We start from the raw sequence: 21,685 nt of genomic DNA on the forward strand, positions 1-21,685 counted from the left end.
GAGGAAGGAATTCAACCTGGATCTGCAGCTGTGTACCCAAATGTAGCTCCATTCTCCATCACTTGTACCTGTTATACCTGTATCACTCACCGCTGCCATCTTCTTAGCTGCTATGTCAGAGGATAGGGAGAGGAGGAGGTGTTTTGGGTGAGAAGGACAGTGAGCAGAAATAAACTCGTGTGAAGGCTCACAGCCTGTGTGGATATAAAGGAGAAATGCAGCAATGGGACTGATGGACTGGAACCTGGGAGGTTGTCTTGGCTGGAGCAGACAAGCAGTCAAAGGTGCTGATGTGAGGTTGAACTCTGCTGGTGGTTCTGCAGAGCAATTGGTTTAGAAAGCAAAGATGCTTTGATATCCTTTCCTTTTCCCAGCTTTCCCTTAAATCGTTAATGTCTTAATAAAATACTAAAATTTGTCCCTCCTGATGGCCTTGCAACTGTGACAGCAAGGAGTCACCCACGATTCATATTTGCAAATGTATTTTCTTTTTTCTACCACCAGCTGCTCGCTGCTGTTGGCATTTTCCCTGTGTGTCTGCTCATCAGGTCAACACAGGTTCAAATCCCTTTTAGGTTTAATCTAGCTCAGTCAAGTTCTTGTTCTGTGGCTCCCTGGTCTGAAGCGATTTATTTTGGCAGACTGGTATTTTTCACCACCACTGAAACCTCCCCAAACCTTTTGAATTTGTTCTTGTGCAGATTGGATCATGTGATCATTCATGTGGGAGCACTGAGTCTGCCAGAGTCCCAGGAGCTGGTATGTATATGATATGATTCCTTTCCACTATGTGTGTAATAAATATAAAGCAGATGTACCTTCAGGTACTTTCTGTTCTTTCTTTTATAGGCAAGACACGCAGCAGCTATAGGTGCTAGTGGTATTGCTGTAATAGCCCCCTTCTTCTTCAAACCCACAAACAAAGGTGAGTAGATGTGCTTGTCTGACCTGCTGAGGCCTTTTATATTGCCCTCCAAATCTTTATCATAGGTAAAGGATTGATGCCATCTTCTTTCTTTGGAAAATATTCTGGTGATAATGTTTGCACACCCGTCATGTCTGGCACCATGCAAAAGCAAAACCTAGAAGAAACATTTTTTAGAGATGGGAGATACCAGGATTCTCCCAGTAAGAAGTGGGCAGGATGTCTTTTGGGATGTATTTTGTTAGCTTCTTGTAAAAAGAGGAGTTGCTTATGGAAAAAGTAGTTAACTAGTCTGTCTTCTGAATGGATAGCATGGAGTTCACGCTTGATCTGAGCCACACTAGCAAGCAGTTGGTTCCATGCTGACCCTTGCTGGACACTGCCCAAGTTGATAACCAGCTGATACACGGGTGTGCCTCTTGTTACTGAGGTGGTCATGTTTGGTTCTGTGCTCCTGAGGTTTTGCTTTTAATATAATGAACATAATATAAAAGAACGACATGAAGTGGAGGTCTGTAATAGAAATGTTAAAACTTGTCTGACTGAGTTATGAATGGAAATCTTCATATGGAAGCACCAGAAGAAACCAGAGTGGATTGCCAGAATTGCTGGTTTTGGCAGCCGAGGACACAATCAGTGGCAATCAAACTGGTAAGCACAGAGGAACAGCACAAAGATCAACAGAAGACCTTGCTGATAGTAGTAGGATGGCAGTGAGGTTTCAGCACGTTATCTTTGCCATTCCTCTTGCTGCTATGCCCATGGGAAGATTGCCTAAGATCTGTGAAGGAGGTAGTGAACAAGATTCTCAGAAGAACGTCAGCTATAATAACTCTCTGATTCCTAAAACAGTACAAAAAAAGTTGTCCAAAAACCTGTTCATCATCACCATTGAGCAGTCCCCCGGGGAGGTGAATGTGAGCTTGATCCCTTGGCCTCTGTGTTGCCCACGAGTGATCCTGGTGAGACCACTTTGACACACAGGTCTTGCATGTGTGAGAGCATGCATGAGTTACATCTATAAGAGAATGAGTGTGAGTTACTGAAATTGGTTTGGTTTAAAATAAGTATCTTTGCCTTCCCTAAGGTCTTCCACTGAGTTTTGTTACATTTAATTTTTTATGTGTGAAGGTTTTTATATGACACACTGTTAATGGTATGCAAGCTGTAGATGGCCTCTCCACAGACCCTGGCTGCTGTGAATCTGAACTGTCTTTCACTATGAATAGTCTCCTTCTCTTACGGGGTTACTCGCTTGTTTTCTTCCAGATGAGCTGACTGCTTTCTTACAGAAAGTTGCGTCTGAAGCCCCTGCGGTTCCGTTTTATTACTATCACATTCCTTCTCTGACAGGTGTGAAGAGTAAGTACTGCTTAGTCAGCTCTTCCTGAGCCCCTAAGCTTGTAGCAACGCAAGTAATCCCAGCAGCTGGTGCAATTAGTCTACCAGCCAGGTAGTCATTAGTGATTAATCTACCATACCAGGGATGTGGCCTTTGCTCTCGTCACATGCCAGCCATAGTGGAAAGGATCCTTTCTGAAAATGGGAGGTGAATCCAAGACTGGAAAATAAATTGAATTCCTCTTCATTGGAAAAAAAGTCACGGCTTATGAATACTGAACAGCTGGGACGGAGGAGGTGATGCTGACCATGGCTTTGCAATTAGTGTGGACCAGGATAGGTAACTGCCTTGGACAACCATAGTTGAATCCTGATTTTTTGCAAGATAGTGACCACCATCTCTCTTGGTGTACACTGACTACATCGTCCTGCTTGCTAGTAAATTACGTGTGAAACCACTTTCTCAAGTCTTACTATTTAGCAGAGGAATGAGGAATAGAATACAGATCCTCGGTTCCTTGCTCTACAGCAGGTCACGTGGTGTTCTTTGATGTACGAGTTTATATTTATTCTTAAACATGTTGTTGTCAGTTCATTCCTAGACTTTCACTTATCCAGGTTTTTTCCCTTCTGATCTGGTAAAAGGAATGCTTCAAAGAGGGCGGAAAGGTGTCTTTTGTATAACTCTGTGAAATAATCACGCTGAACTTGTCTTACTGATTGTTTTAGAGCGATATAGTTTCCTAGGCTTAGGCCAAAAGCAAACAACTTGTAAAATAGTAAGTCTCCCTCTTGGGGACAAGATGGAGAAATCTCCCAGAACAGGGGTGTGTTTCTTCATATGAGATTGCTGTTCTGCACAGTTCGTGTTGAAGAGTTGCTGGGTGGAATAAAAGAGCAGATCCCCACCTTCCAGGGTGTGAAGTTCAGCGACACGGACCTCTTGGACCTTGCACAGTGTATAAACAAGAATGAGAGAGAACAGTTTGCATTTCTTTATGGGGTGGATGAGGTAAGACGCTCATCTTAAAAATTATTTCTTCTATGACATTCTCTCGCTTCAGCCTTGGGGAAAAAGGTAACCCTGGACATTCAGTGCCAGGTAGCTTTGCTGCTCCCTCCCACCACCCCTTTTGTTTTCTTTATTTTGTTATGTGAAGTAAATTTTTTTTTTTTCTCCCCCTACCCCAAACTAGCAACTGTTGAGTGCACTGGCAATAGGGGCAGATGGAGCAGTTGGAAGGTCAGTATGGCTTGGACTCCTTCCCCTCGACACACACACTCTTGTATCTTCCACTATCTGCACAGGATTTCTCTAACTATCTTCTGTCACCATGATGGAGGATTTTGCAGGGAAGGGCTGTACAGCAGCAAGCAGACAGATAAGCTAGCCCCAGTGCTAGCCATGGGACAGTCATATAACCTGGGATCTCAGATTATGTTCGTTTGGGTGATTATTGCTGCAGTCTGTAGGCTGACCCAAAGGTTTCAACATATTTTTTTGTCCTCATGGCAACTTTCTGAAGTAGGGAATCACTTTTATCTTCATTATATGCGTAAGGAACCAAAACCTAGAAAGGTTAAGATCGTTAGTTCACATAAAAAGTCTGTGAGGAAAAGGGCTCTGCTGAGTTTAATTTCTGATTTGTCTTCTGCCCCTCATACCAGGCTGCTTAGATGAGTTACCGTGTGATATCTGTGTTCTTGTGTAGATGATCCGTTAAATGAACGAGCAACTGGAAAATTAAGTGATTGACTTTCCGTGTTGCCTAATTGTGGTATTTTATTTTTAATTTTGAAAAACAGTTGCATTTGGAAAGAACGGGGAAGAGAAATCTGCTCTCTAAATCTTCTGTAGGGCTTGGCATACTTCAGATGCGTGACAGTATAAAACCACACATAGATTGCATGAATCTCTGTCATAATAATGACATTCTTATAATGTCAACAGCAAAAGCCTGTGGCTGTTTCTTTAGTTTCAGTGGTTCTAAGCTCCTCCTTTGCATTTACCAATTCTGTTTTTGGTTTGGGTTTTTTTTTGGCAGTACATACAACTATTTGGGCCAAAAAACCAATCTGATGTTGCAAGCCTTTGCAAAGCCAGACCTTGCATTAGCACGGAAGTATCAGGTACAGTATCTTTGCTGTCCCCACTAGGAGCAGCCTTCTTTAGCTTTACTGGGGCTGTTTTCCATCTGGTTGTGTCGTCCATACCCTGAGGTAGCTTTATTAAAGCAAACTTCATTCAGCTCCAACCTCCCTGCTTGTTATTCATCTCACCTTTTTGACCAGTCCTTACTAACTTTTAACCAAGATCTGCCTTGCTTATCCTTTAGCTCTCTAATTTCATCTATGCAGAGTGAGCAATGGCTTGGCCTTTTTCCTTGAACAAGCCCAAAATGGCCAAGCCCCTTGGCTAGGAGTATTCTGGGGATACCTTACATGATGTAGGGCAGAAAGCTGTCCCAAATCAGCCCTGCCTTGACTCCTCTTGGTCTTGGGCAGCTTAAAGATTTGTGAGGAGTTGTAAGCAATCAGTATACAATCTACACCCAGTGTTTTTATGGGACATTTGAGGCATCCTTCTTTTGCCTTAAAATAGAAGTGACTGTGGGATGAAAGTCTAAAAGACATCTGAAAGATGATCTGCTCTGGGAAGTCTCTTCACTAGGCAGTGGATATTCAGATTTGTAAACCTTTAGAGCCCAATACGAGACTTACCAGTGTTCTTGGACTGCTTGCAGGGAGGGACAGCTTGAACATGAGTGATAGACTGAGAGGGAGTGATGGTTTTCTTATATCTATCCCTCCCTCCCCTATTTCAATGGAATTCAATTGGTATTTCCCATAGACTGGCCAGGTGGCCAAGGGCTTTTCTCAAAGGTGTGCAACAATTGTATAAGATGTAAAAGCATCTGGAGCTATCATGGTATTTACATCTTAAAATTTGAAGGGGTTAATAAACTACTGTCTGTCTTTTCTAGTTTCTCACTGGGGAATTTCTCAACTTTGTCATCAAACTAGGTAAGTCCTACACTGCCTGTTTCCCTCGTTATCTCTTAAAATGCAGACTTGGTGCTCCAGAAGCTCTCATGTTGCTGTACCCTCAGAACTTCCTTCTGAAAGATTTTGCAGTGAGAAAATGTTGCATCTGCTGTTTCCTGAGTTAGTAGCAGCTGGGAGCTCCACAAAGGGAGCTGACCAAGCATCCCTGCCAGATTCCACTCTTACTTCCTTCCTCCTTCTGTGAAATCTCACAGAAGCTGTGACTCTGTGATTTACCCTTTTTCTTATCCTGACTCTCTGTGGGTGGTTTGTTTGTTTGTTTTTTTTGTTCTGTGTCCAAAAGCTCATTTCTAGCTTTGTTTCTACAGAGTCATTTTTCTGAAATGGTGGCGCTCCAGTAGGAAAATGGCTCTGATACTTGTCTCTCCTGCCTTGCTATAATTTAAGAGTAACTCTGTTCAAGGCTGTACAAGGCCAAGCATTTTAAATTGGATTGATTTTTTAGAAACAAACCCAAGTTTTAATATAAAAAGCAATTAAACCCAACCAAGTCAGAGTAGTGTTAGGGAGACTAAAGTGGACGTTTTGTGGTTTTCACTTAATGAAGAGAACTGTTCACTGAGTTTTTGCTATACATACACAAGCCCAAATGAATCTAGCTGAGCTTTAGTGCTTGGTTGTATTTCTTGTGTTAAAAGTCAGAGGAAATGCATCATTATTTAGCCTTACCAATAAAGCAAACACTGAATTTTCAGAGGTACATAAGGAAGCGTGACCTATGGACAGAGAGGCCTCCTGAAGTTTCCCGTGGTGGTTTAAGCTGGTACCCAATGTCATTATCACATGCCAGCAGGATTTTACTACTCCCAGGGCTTGGCTTTATGTGAGTCTGCACTGGGGAATAGCTGTGAGGCTGCAAACATTGGGGTGCTGTGATGACAAATGGCTGGGATGGCTCAGCCTACCAGTGAAGGTAAGTTGGAAGGGGCCTGATTTTTGCTTGTTTTACCTATGGAAGACTCACACCATCTTTCCTATTGTCAGGGCTGTGTGGTGAGACATTTTGGCAAGGAAAAAGGAACACACATACAGCCCTGGTTATCTGTAAGGCTGGCACAGTAGTTTGTGAAGTGCTTATCTAAGAATATACTCTGCTTGGTATCTTTAGGAGGGAAACTAATGGTATAATATATAAATAAATGTAGTAAGTAGATGTAATTTTTACTGTAATGTCTTTCCTGTCTGCAAGCACAATCATCTCTTCTTAGTTACACTGTTCCCACTCCCAAGAAGTGCTTAAAGCCTGGTTTATGCTGGATTACACAGGAACTGTGTGCTGCTGCTTTTTTGGGACACCTGTATAGAGACTGCTTTAAGCAAAATGATCTGTAAATGTCCTGATTTTGCTTTTTGTCCACCCAGGTTTTGGTGTTGCACAGACTAAAGCTGTAATAACTTTTGTTTCTGGCATTCCCATGGGACCTCCACGGCTTCCTCTTGTTGACGCCTCTGAGGAGTTCATCGTCAAGGCCAAAGCCAAGCTGGACAGCATTGTGTGGCCTGATGGTGACTGATGTTCACTTCCATGTCGATCTGGAAGTGGAGGCTCCTTTTCTGGGATTCCCTGTCACATGGCACATTCCCTGTGTGATGGGCTGCAATTTCTTTCAGGGAATTGGCAATGTGCCCGAGCCCCTTCCTGTTAGGGCTGGCTTTGTTGGGGCACATGTAGCCGCCTTTTTGTGTAACTTTACTCTGCTCCCCAGGAACTCTGCACATTCCAGGCCTAGCTGGTATCTTTGAATTAAAAAAAGCAGATTTTCCCCAGTTGAAGGATACTGAGCCCTTTTGTCTAGGGAGGAGGAAAATCTGTCTTTACACTCCCTCTGGCTAGATCATGTTTTGTCCTCTCCCTTCATAAGTATCTCCAGCACTACAGTGTTTTTTAAACATGACACTGTCTGGTTGCTCGGATGGGTATCTTATTGTTTGTCACTAAGTCATTGGGACACTGACTATGCATATAAAATCCTGGTTTTGTCTGATCTCATTGTCTTTGTACACCTTCACTTAATGCAAAATTAAAAAAAAAAAACCTTTTGCAAAAGAAAGCTTTTGGCTAATGAGCAGATATTTTTTCATCTTTTTCCTTGTGACAAAAATAAAGAATAGTGTCTTACATGTTAGAAAGTCATCTGCTGTCAAACCAAAAGGCCCTCTTCTGCACCCTGGACTTCCCCCTCCCCACCAGCCTGAGCTCTTGCTGTCAGACAGTACGTGTGTCTGACAAATGTGAGGTTCCGTGCTCGCTACTGATCTAACCGTACCCCCTGACAGCACTCCTGCATGCCAAAATGATCCCACGGGATGTTTGGAAGGAGGGAAGAGAGAGGGGGAAACATGAAGAGACACATTGTCAACTTTTCGTAATGCAAGAATGTGGAGAATTCTACTAACTTCCTCTTGCTGTGTGACCACTGAACAAGAAGTACATACGAATAAAGGCTTCCTTCCCCTGTCCCTTGAATTTGTAAGGAATTTAGGAGTGCTCTTCTTTGACAGGTAAGGGGGAGAGGGTGAAACCAGCCCCGGATGCAGTGGGAAGCGCCGAGGCTGGCCAGGCCCTGGCTGTGCAACCAGGGCAGTGAAACAAAGAAATGGACTCAACACTCAGAATCCAATAGAACTGTTCAGCAGGTATTCTTTATTAGCAGCGCTGGGGTCGCCCTGGGGATCCTCCACCATAAGAACTCCCCCAAACTAGCAAGGGACATCAGTTTCCATACACACCAATCACACATATTCATTAGATTTCCTGGAAAGGGGTGTCTTATGATAATGAGTTTCCGGAATTCATTCACATAGTCCAAGCAAACATAGTAAAAATAGAGTGAGGGTCTTGGGTGGTCGAGGGAAGAAGTAAATATTCTTCATGGTAGCTGGCCTTCTTTCCAGAGCATGCGCTGCGAAGTAAAGTCCAGGTGTCTTCTTCCTAAATCGGCGAGATCATCCTCCCTACATTGTATCTCTGTGTCCTTTAGTTCGAGTTCCCCTTACCTTAGTTTGCCCAAGTGCCCACTGAAGGCTTTGAGTCTGCCATCAGTGAGTTATACGGGGAGCGTTTTACTTTTGTCTAGACAGACAAAGAGGCCGAGGGAAACAAACACAGCCAAAGCTTTCATGCATCACAGTTAATCGGAAATTCATTTGAGCCCTTTCAGCAGCCAAGGCCTGCGGGCAGGCGCTGCCCGCAGCTCCCGGAGCCCCTTGCCCTCCGAGGACACAGGAATTGCTCGCTAGGCCCTTTTGAAAAATAAATCTTAACGCTGCCGCGCTAATTGAGTAGTTCGGTACAGGGCACCGGTAAATGGCGTGTAGGTAACGGGTGAATTTTCCTAACAGGCTTCCATTACCTGCCTCCAGCCCAGACGCTGCCAAATCTGGGCGCGGCTTGTGCCGCCGCTGCCGCCCTTCTGTGGCACCGGAGAACGCGGGGCCGCCGCCGCCATTCCCCGCTGCCATCCCCCGCCGCTCCCCCCGCCGCCCCGGGTGCCCCTAAACCCACGTTTTGGGCCCGGCCTCGCCTTGGCCCTGCGCGGCCGCCGTCGCCGCGCATGCGCGGTGGCCGCCGTGAGGCGCGGGGAGGCGGGGCTGCCCGCCGGGACGAGCGGGCGGGCCGCGGCCTGGCCTGGCCGGTGCCCCCGCCGCGGCCGGAGCCATGGGGGACGTGAAGAACTACCTGTACGCCTGGTGCGGGAGGAGGAGGGTCACGCCGGCCTACGAGATCCGCGCCGGCGGCGGCCGCAGCCGGCAAACCTTCCTCTGCGAGGTGCGGGCCCTGCCGCCTCGCCGGCGTCCCCGGGAGGGCCGGGGCTCGGCGCGGGGGGCGCTGCCTGAGGGCTGCGGGGGGGCTGCCGAGCCCGCGGTGGGAGGGCAGGTGGCGGGAGGCTTCGCTGTTTTGCAGCCACAGTGTCCAAGGCTTCTTGAGCATGGGGTGAAGTGCACTGGGTGGGTTTGTGAGAGTAAAGCAGTGTGGTAAAGCTGTGTGGTAATCTCTTACAATGAAAAGGAAATTATTTTCCTGAGGATGATGTGTACGTTTACACCGCTTATGTGATCCTTCTTGCTGTTAAAATTGTCAGCAAGGGTACTGTGTCACCTTCACGAAGAGCTTTGGTCCTCTGTTGAATTTGAGTTAAAAAATCCTTGCTGGATTGGCTGCTAGTCTGTGCGCTGCTATAATATGACTCTCTTCCTGGCTCCAGAGATTGTGGATGCACCAGCAGAGAGCTGTGAATGCAGGATGGCTCTGAGAAGGAGCTGACACTAAGCGTGAGGCCACGTGCAGGATGGGTTAGTTTGCGAGCGATGCCACAGATTTGCACTAAACACCTTGAATTTGTCGTTATACCTTTTCTCCCCTGTTCTTCTTCCCCACCAATAGCAAAACTGAGAAGCACAGTGCTAATAAACCAGTTTATAACTGAGATCGAGCGTTACTCAGGTTGTATGGACAGTTATGTTGTTGTTCTGGCTTTTGTATGTTGATGCCTCATGAGCATCTGTAGAAATGTAACAGGTGAAAGGATATGGCTCACTAAAACGTTCCCTTTTGTTAATTTTCACAGTCTGGCAAGATGTTTGTGAATCCAGTACGGTTACTGTTTGCTTGGTGATGCCTTTGCCCTGGTAGATTGATAGTCTGCTGAAAGCAGAAGCTCATTGGAACCTCTTAAGCAAAATACTAGCACAGCGTGGTGTTTGATGAGAAAACAGTTGTTGGCTACTGGTGCGATTCAGCAGTCTGGCATTAGTGCTGTACAAAACTCTGGTTGGGACTAGCTGGAATGTTATATGCAAGTCTGCTTACTTTTTTTTAAAGAACAAACAGCTATAGTAAAAAGCTGTTCAGATGGTCAGCAGAGTGAAGAGTGAAAATCAGAAATGCATAAGTGGTCTACCCAAGTGAAGCTGAAATGAAATGGAGTTGCGGACTGTAAATGTAAAAGGACAATAACTGTTTAAGATGAGGGGCAGCGGTTGCAGAAAAACAGGTGTAAAATGTCTGGTTAGTCTGAATTTTGAATAAACTTCCTGTGAAAAGGTTTTGCAGCAGCCCGTCAGGTAAGCTAGCAGGATATAAAATTGCTGCTCTAAAGCTTGGCTCGAAGTTTATGGAATACATTGCATCTTGCTAGTTGTAATAACGTGGTGCTACAGTAGAGGACACACAAGCTCACTCCTGTCCTTGTTGTCTGAGGGTTCGGTGTTAAGGCTGAGGAACATCAGCCTGGACAGAGTTTGCTGCTGTGTGTGAGCATTATCCCTGCCTACACTGACTCATTTTCTTCAAGAAGGTTTTGGGGAATGCTCATGCTCTCTGAGAAGGGACTGTGGGTGTTTTCTTTAATAAAGTATACATTCAAAATACAGAAATATAGATAGATACATATAATGATATATGTAACAATACTTAGTAACAATATTGCTCCTGCACTTATTAGCACCAGAAATTTGGTGTTTCATTGTTACTGGTTTTTAAGACTTGTACGTGCCACGGATCTGTATTTTTATTTGCAGGTTCGAGTGGAAGGCTTTAACTACATTGGCATGGGCAACTCCACTAACAAGAAAGATGCACAGAGCAACGCTGCTCGAGACTTTATCAATTACTTGGTTCGGGTGAATGAAATGAAGAGAGACGAAATTCCTGCTTTTGGAGTAAGCTGCTCTTTCTCCTTACCGAAGGCTAAGCTTTAATTGCAGTGCTGGGCACCTGGTTGCATTTCATCACTGGAGTTCAGTCTGGCACCCGTGTGCAGTGAAGGAGACTGAATGTGCAGGAATTCTGCTTGTGGTGCTGCAAGGCTGGAATACACGCAGTGAATGTGGTAGGGTGACCTGGTAAAAACAGCTGCCTGTTGGTCTAACTGGTGAGGCTGGGGAGAATTCAGAGTTCCTGTAAGGTGCAGCCTGACTTGAAATGTGCTGAGTACTCACACCTGACACTGGGAATTGTTTTAAATGCGTGTTACGGTATATAATGCTGTGTACTTTAAAAAATAGAAAATATCACAGGCATCTCAAACCAGACATGGAAAATTTGGCATTTTATAACTAAAGGCTTTCTGCTGTAGCTCCTCATGTGTGTTACAGGATCACTCCTTTTTTGGATCTTGTTTTATGAGCCATGCATGGCTCATATCCGCAATGACGCTCAATAAAAGCTGGGGAGGAGGAGGACGGTAACTCTATAGCAATTTTAGAGAACAGTAAATAAAGCATGAAGCTACATGTTATACATTGAGAGGGAAGAGTCTTTTTCTAGTGCATCGTTAAGGTTATGTCTGTATAAGGTACATAGTTTGATCAGTGGAAGCAGTGTCCCTGCCTCGTTAGCCCAGGTGATGCCCTGTGGTAACAGGACCTGTATTGTCCCTGATGTGCCAGTTTCGTGGCAGTGCAACGTGCTGCATGGCTGGGTCCTAAATAGGGATAGAACACTCTGTGTCTTGAATAAAGCAGAGGTGGTGTGATCAGATAGTTAAACATACCCATCCCAAAATGGGAAGAAGTCAAATTAAGCATAATTTTGTCCTTTCCTGAAGGTATTAATGCTTTCTTAGGGTGGGTTTTTTTCTGTGTTAATAAAGTATGAGTTCCCTTGGATATACGTCAGGGACCAGTATCTGTTATTTTCCCTGCATACTGAAACAGTTGATACTGTAATTGCTGAATTTCAGTAAGTCAGGGTTACTTGTTGGGTGGAAATCCTTTTATAGAACGCCCACAAAAAGCCAAATATTCAGCAATTGTATTCTTTTCAGTTTTTAAAAGGGTGTTACTATTGGGCTTTACTACTGGGGGTAACTATTGCATAATGATGCATGACATCTTTAAACTGCCTGAACAGTTTTCTAGCTGAGTAAAGAGACTTACTCTGAATGTGCTGATATTTCTCTTCATTCTCTCTCCTAGCCAGCAGCTGGTGATACCCCTGATGCACATGAACCAGCTAGAGATGTTACTGGTTCCAGTTCTACTTTGGGTGGACCTCTTCCTCCCCATTTGATTATAGAGGCTGAAATAGGTGAGACTGTGAAATGTGTAATTTACATGTATGTGGATGTAATATATGCATATAGATTTGGGTGTGTTTTTTTTCTCCCAAATGGCATAATTCTGCAGACAGAAGACAGTTAGAAGTCATTGTAGTTTTGAGGTAGAGGTGTGAATGACTGTATGAGATCTGAGGAACTGGTTGTGTCCTGTTGAGATTGCCAGGCAATGCCTCTCCATTGCTAAGAACATGTTTTGGGGGAGTTATTTTGTTGTTTTTTTTTTTTTTCCCAGGTGCAGTACGTGGAAACTGTGGCAATAGTGGAGCTCAGTGGGATCGGGGTGCAAATTTGAAAGATTATTATTCGAGGAAAGAGGAGCAAGAAGTGCAGGAAGTAAGTTGTTCTATAGAATTCTCCTTTAGTTCTTCAATAAGTATCTCTCATTCCCTGTAATTTGTTGTTAGCATTTCTAATCAAGCTTGATATTTTGCTGTTGGTCGTAACTTAAGCTGCAGATTTACTTGTCGACTTTTAACAAGTAACTTCTTTAAGCTAAGAACAAACTAAATCACCGTGTATACTGTGAATAGCCAATTGTATAGACACTTTGATGCGAAAATAAGGAAAGACTGAGGACTTTTCAGCATTTTCTGTAATGTCTTAATTATTTTATAGCATCTAGACAAGTTATTTTAAAGACTTGTAAGAATGTTTAAAACCAAAATCTATTAGAAACTAGTAAATGAGTATTTTTTTTTTTTTTCATTATTAGACCTCAGAGTCGGAAGTGGACTTAAATGCTGATCTCCATGGAAATTGGACCTTGGAAAATGCCAAGGCACGTCTGAACCAGTTTTTCCAAAAGGAGAAGATTCAGGAAGAATATAAATACACTGAAATGGGGCCTGATCACAACAGGTTTGGTAGTTTTAGCCACCTCCTGCATATGAAGGGTTAGAAATAATTTTCGTGACAGTGACTAATCACATTTGCAGTGCTCCCTAGTGCCATTTGAGTAAGCAATGCTCTTTACCAGGACCAAAAACATCCTAAATGTTAAAATGGGGGTGATGAGCCTTGGTGCCGAGATCTGAATGACTCTGAAGAAATTTCTGTTTAACTTTTTTGCGTGGATGTGCAGCTTATTTTAAAATAATGACTGCTGTGCTCTAGCTAACTGTTGAGGTGTCAGTTTGAATGGAAAGAGTGCTCAATTGCTTGCAGTAATTGTTTGTATGACTCTAGTTGCCTTTGTACATTTTGAGTAAATCTCAAATACGCTTACATCTGCTTATGTAGAAATGTGTTTTAAGGACATTTTATTTATATTTTTATTACCATTAACTTTTTTTGGCAGCAGAATCTTCTACTGGAAAAATTAGTTTGGCAGAGTATTCCCGAAGGAGTTTTAAGGGTCCTAATTTCAGTTGAAACCAGCTGGGTATTACTCTTTTTTGACTTTCTGCCCATTCCATCAGAAAATTCACATATGCTTCTCTCAAATGAAAATAACACATAACAGATTGTGGATAAAGAATTTATGGTTTTGATTTTTTTACCCCTGTTTGGAATAGTCTTTACAAATCATCAGAACTTCAGGACACTCCATTATTTCTTGTGGTCAGAAACAATGGCATGCTGCTGCTGGATTCTTGTTGTTGGATTTTGGGTTGGATGTTGGGGTTTTTTTGTGTCAAATAAATTTGTTTTCTATGACAATTTTCTTTTTTTATTTTAGAAAGACAATTTTCTTATTACAGTCTCACTTGCAGGACTTCTGGTATTCTTTTGTTGTTGAGTTTTACAAGCATTTAGAACATCTGAAATATGTGTATTGGTGCCAGAAAGTTCTCAATTCTCATTTAAAACTGATCTTCAAGTCACTCATCTCCATTTATGTTTTCAAGCAAGGACATTTCTTTCCCTTAAATGAGTAACATAAAAAATTAGCTTGTACTGTACTAGGAATTTCAAATAACATTAAAATGTTGCAGATGTAGTTCTTGAGCACTTCTTTTATTCTGTAACTTGCACATTATTTGTGCAGCTCATTTTGTTATGCCTTCTGCAGGTAAAAGCATTAAACCCCATGTATTTAAATACATATAACCATGAGCAGAATGAGGTAGCCATAGATGACAGTATGTTTCTCAGCCCATTTATTGTGCTTCTGGAGAGCATTTCAGAGTTTCCTATTTACTACATCCAGGAAGGCTTGTGTGAATTGCCCTGGATGGAATGGTGGAAGGGGGAACTAACAATTTGCTGCAAATGGTTGGGTAGGCCTGAAACAATCCTAATGGGCTCTAATGTTCATTAAGAGAGGGCAAGCTATTGGATTTAATCCTTTTAGTATGTGTAACAGGAGAGGAATAATTTTAGATGTTTTTGGTGTTTTGAGGACAGTAATGTAGTTTGTTGTTTGGGGTTCGCTTAAGAAATACCTGTTGCCATGTATCTTAGCTTTTTTTTTTTTTTTTAAAAGTAATGATGTTTATAACACAAATGGCAGCCTTGCTCTCAGAGGGTTTTAAAAGAGAAATGTATTTTTGTTGTCAGTTAATCATAGTCACATGGTTTAAGAACTTAGTAATAGCTGGAAAATTTGGATTCGGAAACTTTGTTTTAATTACAACAGGAGGGTATAAATTGTAAATATTAAACATGGCTCTCCTAATACACGAAGTATGAAGTAAATGTTAAGGGATGGGATGTGGCTTTTCTCTTTTGGGATTCCATTGGTAGCATGGGATGCCTTTGCCTCCTTGTGTCCCCGCTGAAGACGGTAGCAGCGATGACACCAAAGATCTGTGCGTGTTCACACACGGGCTGCTGAGGCTGTGCTAAACAATCACGTGGGATTCTGCTGCGAATTGATTTCTGGTGTTGCTGTTCTCCCCTTAGGTGGAGGAGAATGAGATTGAATGCTGACTGTAGGCCTGGCTGAGAAACATACTGTCATCGGTGCCTTAGTTGGCTGTTGTGTCCCTGAAAGCCAGTGGCCTTCCACCCATGAAGCCACTGTGCCTGAAGGTCAGTTCACTGGTAGTACAGGAAGGAGTTCTGACTTGAAATTTAAATCCCTCACTTAACTTTTTTTGTTTGTTTGTTTACAGCAAGAAGTGAAGGACACAGATGCAAGGCTCTGCCTGCAGCTGTGGAAATACCAAGGCACAGTTTTCAAAGAGGATCTCAGTCCGATAAAGCCCAGTCATACATCTTGAATCACATTTGCCAGTTTAAATCCTGTCTTATAAGAATTTGATTTTCACTTTTAATCTGTGCCGATACTGGGTTAGGTTTGTGATTCTTAAAAACATGAGTCTTGGTTTCCATCATCGTCTGTTGACATATGGCTTTCTCATTTTTTCAAGCCTAAATTAATATACCAGCTGACCTTTAAATGACTTGGTTACACGCCTGCTAGGCAAACTGTCACATTCCCTGTGCAGAGTTACTTTTGACTATATGCTGTTCCCAGAGTATGGCAATAAGGGCTTCGTGAAAACTCAAGTGTTCTGTCTCCTGGGCAGATATGTTTAATGGTCTTTGACAGAATGACCTGGTTTAGTTTTGTCTGTGCTCTGAGCTGGCCAAATGTGTGGCAAAACCCAGGGTAGCTGTATTAAGTGTTGCATCTGAGTTAATAAACCCAGGCTACTAGTGGGTTACGTTAGTATAACGCGGGATACAGTTAATGGTACACTGGGATGCATGTTAGTGTTGCATTAACATGTTATCTGCTTTATAATTGTTGCCTTAAACTTAGCGCAGAGCATGTTTCCTAATAACGTGGCTTTAAATTTCAATGCTGAATGGTGGCGTTTGCAGGACTCTTCTGAACAGATCTACTGGTTCTATTGATGGCGACTCTGTTACCTACTAACTTGGGGTTAAAGGGACTAAAAGCAGTAGTGTTTTACCTTGGTCGTTAATAAGTTGAGAGTCTCTGAGTGAGGACACAGAGCTCTTTGCCTAGAAAAATTGGGAAGTGGCTATTTTTGCAGTGTTGGTGTCAGCTATTGATAATTTTACCTTTGCGTTCTTTCTCTTACAGGAGCTTTATTGCAGAAATGAACATTTATGTGAAACAGCTGGGCAGAAGTAAGTGTTCCTATTTATTTATTTTTTTAATCTTAGCAAGAGATGGGTGTTGGTACAGAGGAACAGGTCATACTTGTGGGTACAGATCTCTATAGTGATGTGTTGGGGCCCCTTCCAGAGGTGAAGGTTCATGTTTTTTTCCTGATGTGAAATCTTTTTTCTGTGTGCTGTGCTTCTTGTATTCTACTTGTTCATTACAGACTTCCAATAATCTTTTTTCTCAGCACAAAGAAATGCTTGTGAGGTACTGTAGGTTTTGTTTGTCTCAATTACTTGTTCTTCACATATCTGACAAATGCAGGTGGGTGATATGTTCCCAGGCAATGGGTGTGTTGTCCATGCCATACCCATTTATGTAGAGCTTGCTATGAAATTTGTACAATGTTGCTGGGTGGTATAGGAATCATACTTCCTGAGACACTGAATGCAGATAAAACTTTACAGAAGTTCTCCAGGAAGTTGGTAAGTAACATTACACAGCTAGTGTGAGTCAGCTGATGAAGGGGCCTGGTTGGGTTTTATGTTGGAGCTCTGGATTTATCAAGATTTGAGACTCTTTCCATGAAACCTGGCCTCTGTGAACTATCAGAAAGCCTGTTTCAGAGTAGTATCTTCTGTGGAAGCTGCTTCACTCATGAGCCACTACAGCTCTGAACTTTGTGTGCTGCAGGGATTTTCAGTCGTGAGCATGGATCGAACAAAAAGCTGGCAGCACAGTCCTGTGCCCTTTCCTTGGTTAGACAGCTCTACCATCTTGGTGTCATAGAGCCTTATTCTGGACAGACAAAGAAAAAAGAATCGGTGAGTTTGGTAGAAGGGTCAGAAGTTGTTGCTTTCATTTTAAAAACACACAAGCACTCTGTTATACAGATGGGTTTATTTTATAAAAATAGAGTTTACTCTCAATATTTAACAGCTTAGGAGTTAATAACAATTTTGATTCTTTAGACCAGCAACTGTTTCTGTTCTGGCCAGTGATTTGGATCAGAAATATAACTTTGTGTGTATGTGAATGGAGCAGTAAACTAGTCTTACAGTGTATTAAATGAAATAAGGTTTCTAACAAATGCTTTTTCAGTATAAATTTTTACGAGTTTAAACATTTTTGTTTATGTTGTGTACAATTCCTGGCTATTTGGTTTCATTCTCCAGCACGTTAGCTTTTTTTCTTTTGGCATTCAGTTACAAGTTTGGGAATGTTTTCCTCTGAAATGAAACGCAGATATTTAAAAATATTGTACAAGAATTTCATTCTTGTTGGATGAAGAGTTGGCAAAATGTTTCAAGACTGTGAATTTTGAACTGATGGTACTCTTTGGCCTTGTTTTCCACAAGGAACTATTTGATGGTTCAGTGTACTCTCTAGTAGCCTGCAGTTCTGGCTTCCGTTTTCTGTCTTTCCGTGTATATCAACATGTAGTTTTTAAACATTGAATAGGTGGAACCCTATGAGGTGTCACTGTCTTCTGATTTAGAAAATCAGCTGCAAAAGACGGTACGGGAACTGTCTCTGGAGATTGTGCCTTTGGTGAGTGTGTGGTTCAGACACCTCAGTATTTAACATTCGATTCTGTGATTCTGTAACATCAGGCCTGCTCGTTTAATACATTTATCTTTCTTTGCTCACTTTGCTTTTGGATTTATAGCCTGAAGATCCCAGTAATCCAGTTCTGATTAATGTTGGAAAGTTGGCCCATTTTGAACCATCGCAGAGACAAAGTCCTGTGGGAGTTGTTCCATGGTCACCACCTCATTCCAACTGGAACCCCTGGACCAGCTGCAATATTGATGAGGGTCCTCTGGCAAATGTAAGACAGCTTAAAAATGGATTTGTTGTTTGTTTTTCCCATGCTTCTGGAACTTTGAAATGCCTTTTTTACCCCAGGATTTAAAGTGTGAGCTATTCCAAAGGAGAAAACAGTCCACTGATAAAATTTCTTCCCTTCTTGACCTGGAGGAAGGGAGTCTTTTCATTGGTAGGAGTTCTTTGTATTTACTATTATGTTTTATTAGGTTCTTGAGCAGCAGTGTCTTGGATGTCCCAGTTCTTTGCTTTGTTTCACTTTTTGCCTGCTAGTGTGCAGCCCATACAAAGTACTAATTGAAATCACAAGGTAAGCTTATGGGCATGTCATTTATAATTCACTAGCCTCTCTTTCCCATATTTCCATGCTAGGTCTTTCTTTTCTGGGAGGAGGAACTGCTCCAAGCCGGTGTCACTGCACAATCAGCCTGCTTTTTTGTAGTCATTTCTAGTCCCACTCACCACAGAACAAATGAAAAGCAGCAATGTGGCATGATAAAATGAGGAGGAAGGGAAGAAATACTAGCTTGCCAGGTCAGAAAAGACTCTTGGGACAGGAACTTCAGTTTCCTACAACAGGGAACCAGAATACTTATGACCAAAATAATAGTTTAATACTACTTTCAACTGCAGGTTTTTTTCATAAATGACACGTTGATCATTATATTTTGATTTAATTAATAATGGAACTGATGTAAATGTGAGTGGTACTGCTTAAAACACATAATCAGTATATTTACAGACATTGCAAATTGAGCTGGCTGCAAATCATTAGGATTTCTATGTGCTAGTCGTGGTACAGCTAACTTATTTTCAGTAAAACCAATTAGTAACCAATTTGGTAACAAATTTGAATTTTGTTAGAATTCTTTCTTAGTTGAAATACAAGAATTGCCTGACAAATTTCCCTCTGCTCACTTTTCCCTTTTCAGCTACTGTTCTGTGGGTGGTTATGTACTTACATTATTTCATTCCTTACATTAAAAACTCCGTCTGACTGATCATCTAAGTACTTCATTGGCTTACTGCTGAATAGAGTGTGTTTCTCAAGCAGTTAAAGTGTTTAAATTTAAACAGTCATTCTTTTTTGGTATTTTGAGTCTTTCTGAGAAACTTCTGAGGATGGCTATTCAATTCTAGCACGCAGGAATGAATGAAATAAAATAGCTCATGGGCTAATGGATTTCAGGGAGTTGTGTAGGAAATGATGCTTTGCTGATATTTGGAATCAATATGTTGGTGTGACTGATTTTTATTTTGAAGTTATGATATAGACAAGCAGAGAGGCCAAAAAGCCTGCAAACAATGTCTTGTATTTACAGCTCACTCCAGAGCAAATAAGCTTGGATTTGAAAAGTGATTTCATGTACCGTTTGGAGCAGGATCAAGAATTACAAAGGGTAAGTGCACTTCCTGTAACATGGTGTGCGTGTGCTAGTCTTTGTCTTTTCCAGAAGAGGTTGAACATATTCTATACAAAGTGTGGAAGACTGGATTTCAGTAGTAATATGCACCAAGTTTTCAGAAGAGCTGGATGTTACAGCGGGGTGGATGTGGGGACGTGTTGCACTGCGTAAGGAAAAAATACAAACTGTGATTTGTCCTTACACCTTTTTTCCTTTGTGTAAGTGAAACCTGTATAGAAGTTTGAGAGAAAGTATGGATGTGGAACAGAATAGGTTGATTTTTGGAAATGTGCTGGATTTTTCCCAGATCCAGCAAGAGAGAGGCACCTTACCTGTGAAGAATTTTGAAAGTGAAATTCTGGATGCAATCCGTCACAATTCTGTTGTTGTAATTCGTGGTGCCACTGGTTGTGGCAAAACCACCCAAGTGCCACAGTACATCCTGGATGAATACATCAAAACCAACAGAGCTGCAGAGTGCAACATAGTAGTGACACAGGTGAGGAATATGTTACAAATGCAACCGCTTAAGTTTTGTGATCAGATGCTAGAAGTCACCTATCAGGATGTGTTGAGAAATCTGTTTATCGTTACAGGACGTTGTTCATAAATATTGCCTCAGTACTACATGCAGGAGAAACCTCAGCATCATGTATGTTTTCATTTGGAGTGCTACTCTTTCATGTATCTACAGTTGGGGTAATCTGGGTTGTACCTTGCCCAGGTGACAGCTTTTTGGCAGACCGAGGGGAAACAATTTGGCAAATGCCAGCTGGTAGTTCCCATATATCCTTACATCCCTTCTCTGTAATTTTATGTGCAGAATTAACCATTTCAGAAGAAAAAAGCCTGCTGTTACAGATACTACTGTTTAATGACTACTCTGTAAAGAAATCTTAGGACAGGACACCTATAGCATTTACGATTTACTTTCTTGTTTTTAGTGGTGATCTGATAAACTTATAAAACCTCATCATTAAGTTAGGGAAAACTTTTTCACCCCTCAGCCTCGGAGGATTAGTGCAGTTTCTGTAGCAGAGCGTGTGTCATACGAGAGAGGAGAAGAACCTGGGCAAAGCTGTGGATACAGCGTGCGATTTGAATCTGTGCTTCCTCGGCCCCATGCCAGTATGATGTTCTGCACTGTAGGTCTGTATCGTTTTGTTTATGTTTGGAGCTTATTACTTATGAGTCTGAATTCTTTGAGTTAGCAGCAAAAGCAGAAATATGGTTAGATTAAAATTTTTAGAAAGTCTGTCTAAAAGATTAGAAGTTTGCTGACGTGCTGTTGTGCAAAGAAAGAGTAATTGTTGTTCAGAAGTATGATAGTACAGGTCTTACACCACACAGAAATAATCCCTTGAAGAGATAAAATTGCTTGATATTGGTTGTCCTTAAAGACAGAAGGGGAAGCAGTATTGGGTGGGAAACAAGAAAGAGTCTTTCTAGTAGTAATACTTCACACCCTCCCCATCACTTGTACAAATGAAAGCATGGCAATTAGAGATGGGGCTGTAAAAAACCTGCACACTTCTCAATTTTTTTTTTTTTAAACCAGTGCAACTGTTCTTGATGAAATGGGGCGGGGGGGGAAGATTGAGCTGTTACTTACATGAAGATTTAACTACTCTGTCTGTTTAAGGTGTTCTTCTGAGAAAGGTGGAGGCTGGGATCCGTGGCATTAGTCATGTTATTGTTGATGAGATCCATGAGAGAGACATTAATGTGAGTTAGCTGGTGATTACAGTCCTATTTCTCTCTATGCTTCTGTTTAACTTTTGTATGTGTTCTTGTGTAATAGCTAACGTGAAAGGAAACTAAATGCCATGTATGTGAGATTTCCTATCTTTGATAAGGTTTTTAGAAACTCTTCTTAATTACTCCTCACCTGGTTAGAAGAGCAAAGGCTTGTGCTTCCCTGCTGGCCTATGTCTTTTTTCTTGTTAGGATCTTCTATGTCCTGGTCCCCTCTGGAAAATAGAACACCACAGTACAAGTACTTCTTGTCCAAATGTGGGAGCATGCTGAATGTCACTTT

The 21,685-nt window shown here is 42.1% G+C and overlaps 2 protein-coding genes across 8 annotated transcripts in view; both read left to right on the forward strand.

The window, feature by feature from the left end:
* NPL (N-acetylneuraminate pyruvate lyase) overlaps window positions 1-7,383 on the forward strand; it is a 28,514-nt gene extending 21,131 nt beyond the window's left edge. For all 5 annotated transcript variants that reach the window (XM_074877076.1, XM_074877081.1, XM_074877078.1 and 2 more), the window contains 8 exons: window positions 702-759; window positions 850-925; window positions 2,195-2,287; window positions 3,130-3,278; window positions 3,463-3,509; window positions 4,312-4,396; window positions 5,251-5,290; window positions 6,695-7,383. In XM_074877076.1, coding sequence (XP_074733177.1) covers window positions 702-759; window positions 850-925; window positions 2,195-2,287; window positions 3,130-3,278; window positions 3,463-3,509; window positions 4,312-4,396; window positions 5,251-5,290; window positions 6,695-6,846 — 700 coding nt within the window. In that variant the 3' untranslated portion in view covers window positions 6,847-7,383. The remainder of the gene's footprint in view (window positions 1-701; window positions 760-849; window positions 926-2,194; window positions 2,288-3,129; window positions 3,279-3,462; window positions 3,510-4,311; window positions 4,397-5,250; window positions 5,291-6,694) is intronic.
* A 1,535-nt stretch (window positions 7,384-8,918) lies between these two features.
* DHX9 (DExH-box helicase 9) overlaps window positions 8,919-21,685 on the forward strand; it is a 28,440-nt gene continuing 15,673 nt past the window's right edge. Inside the window, exons 1-13 of one of the 3 annotated variants that reach the window (XM_074877084.1) lie at window positions 8,919-9,101; window positions 10,853-10,993; window positions 12,251-12,362; window positions 12,626-12,726; window positions 13,106-13,251; window positions 16,391-16,437; window positions 17,108-17,238; window positions 17,876-17,965; window positions 18,084-18,245; window positions 19,564-19,641; window positions 19,955-20,146; window positions 20,655-20,796; window positions 21,290-21,372. In XM_074877084.1, coding sequence (XP_074733185.1) covers window positions 8,991-9,101; window positions 10,853-10,993; window positions 12,251-12,362; window positions 12,626-12,726; window positions 13,106-13,251; window positions 16,391-16,437; window positions 17,108-17,238; window positions 17,876-17,965; window positions 18,084-18,245; window positions 19,564-19,641; window positions 19,955-20,146; window positions 20,655-20,796; window positions 21,290-21,372 — 1,536 coding nt within the window. In that variant the 5' untranslated portion in view covers window positions 8,919-8,990. Of the gene's footprint in view, window positions 9,102-10,297; window positions 10,397-10,852; window positions 10,994-12,250; window positions 12,363-12,625; window positions 12,727-13,105; window positions 13,252-15,239; window positions 15,367-16,390; window positions 16,438-17,107; window positions 17,239-17,875; window positions 17,966-18,083; window positions 18,246-19,563; window positions 19,642-19,954; window positions 20,147-20,654; window positions 20,797-21,289; window positions 21,373-21,685 lie in introns of those variants that run through there. The other 2 variants (XM_074877085.1, XM_074877086.1) reach the window with 2 other exon arrangements.

This window comes from Strix uralensis, chromosome 8, assembly GCF_047716275.1.
Source record: "Strix uralensis isolate ZFMK-TIS-50842 chromosome 8, bStrUra1, whole genome shotgun sequence".
Classification (NCBI taxonomy): Eukaryota; Metazoa; Chordata; class Aves; order Strigiformes; family Strigidae; genus Strix; species Strix uralensis.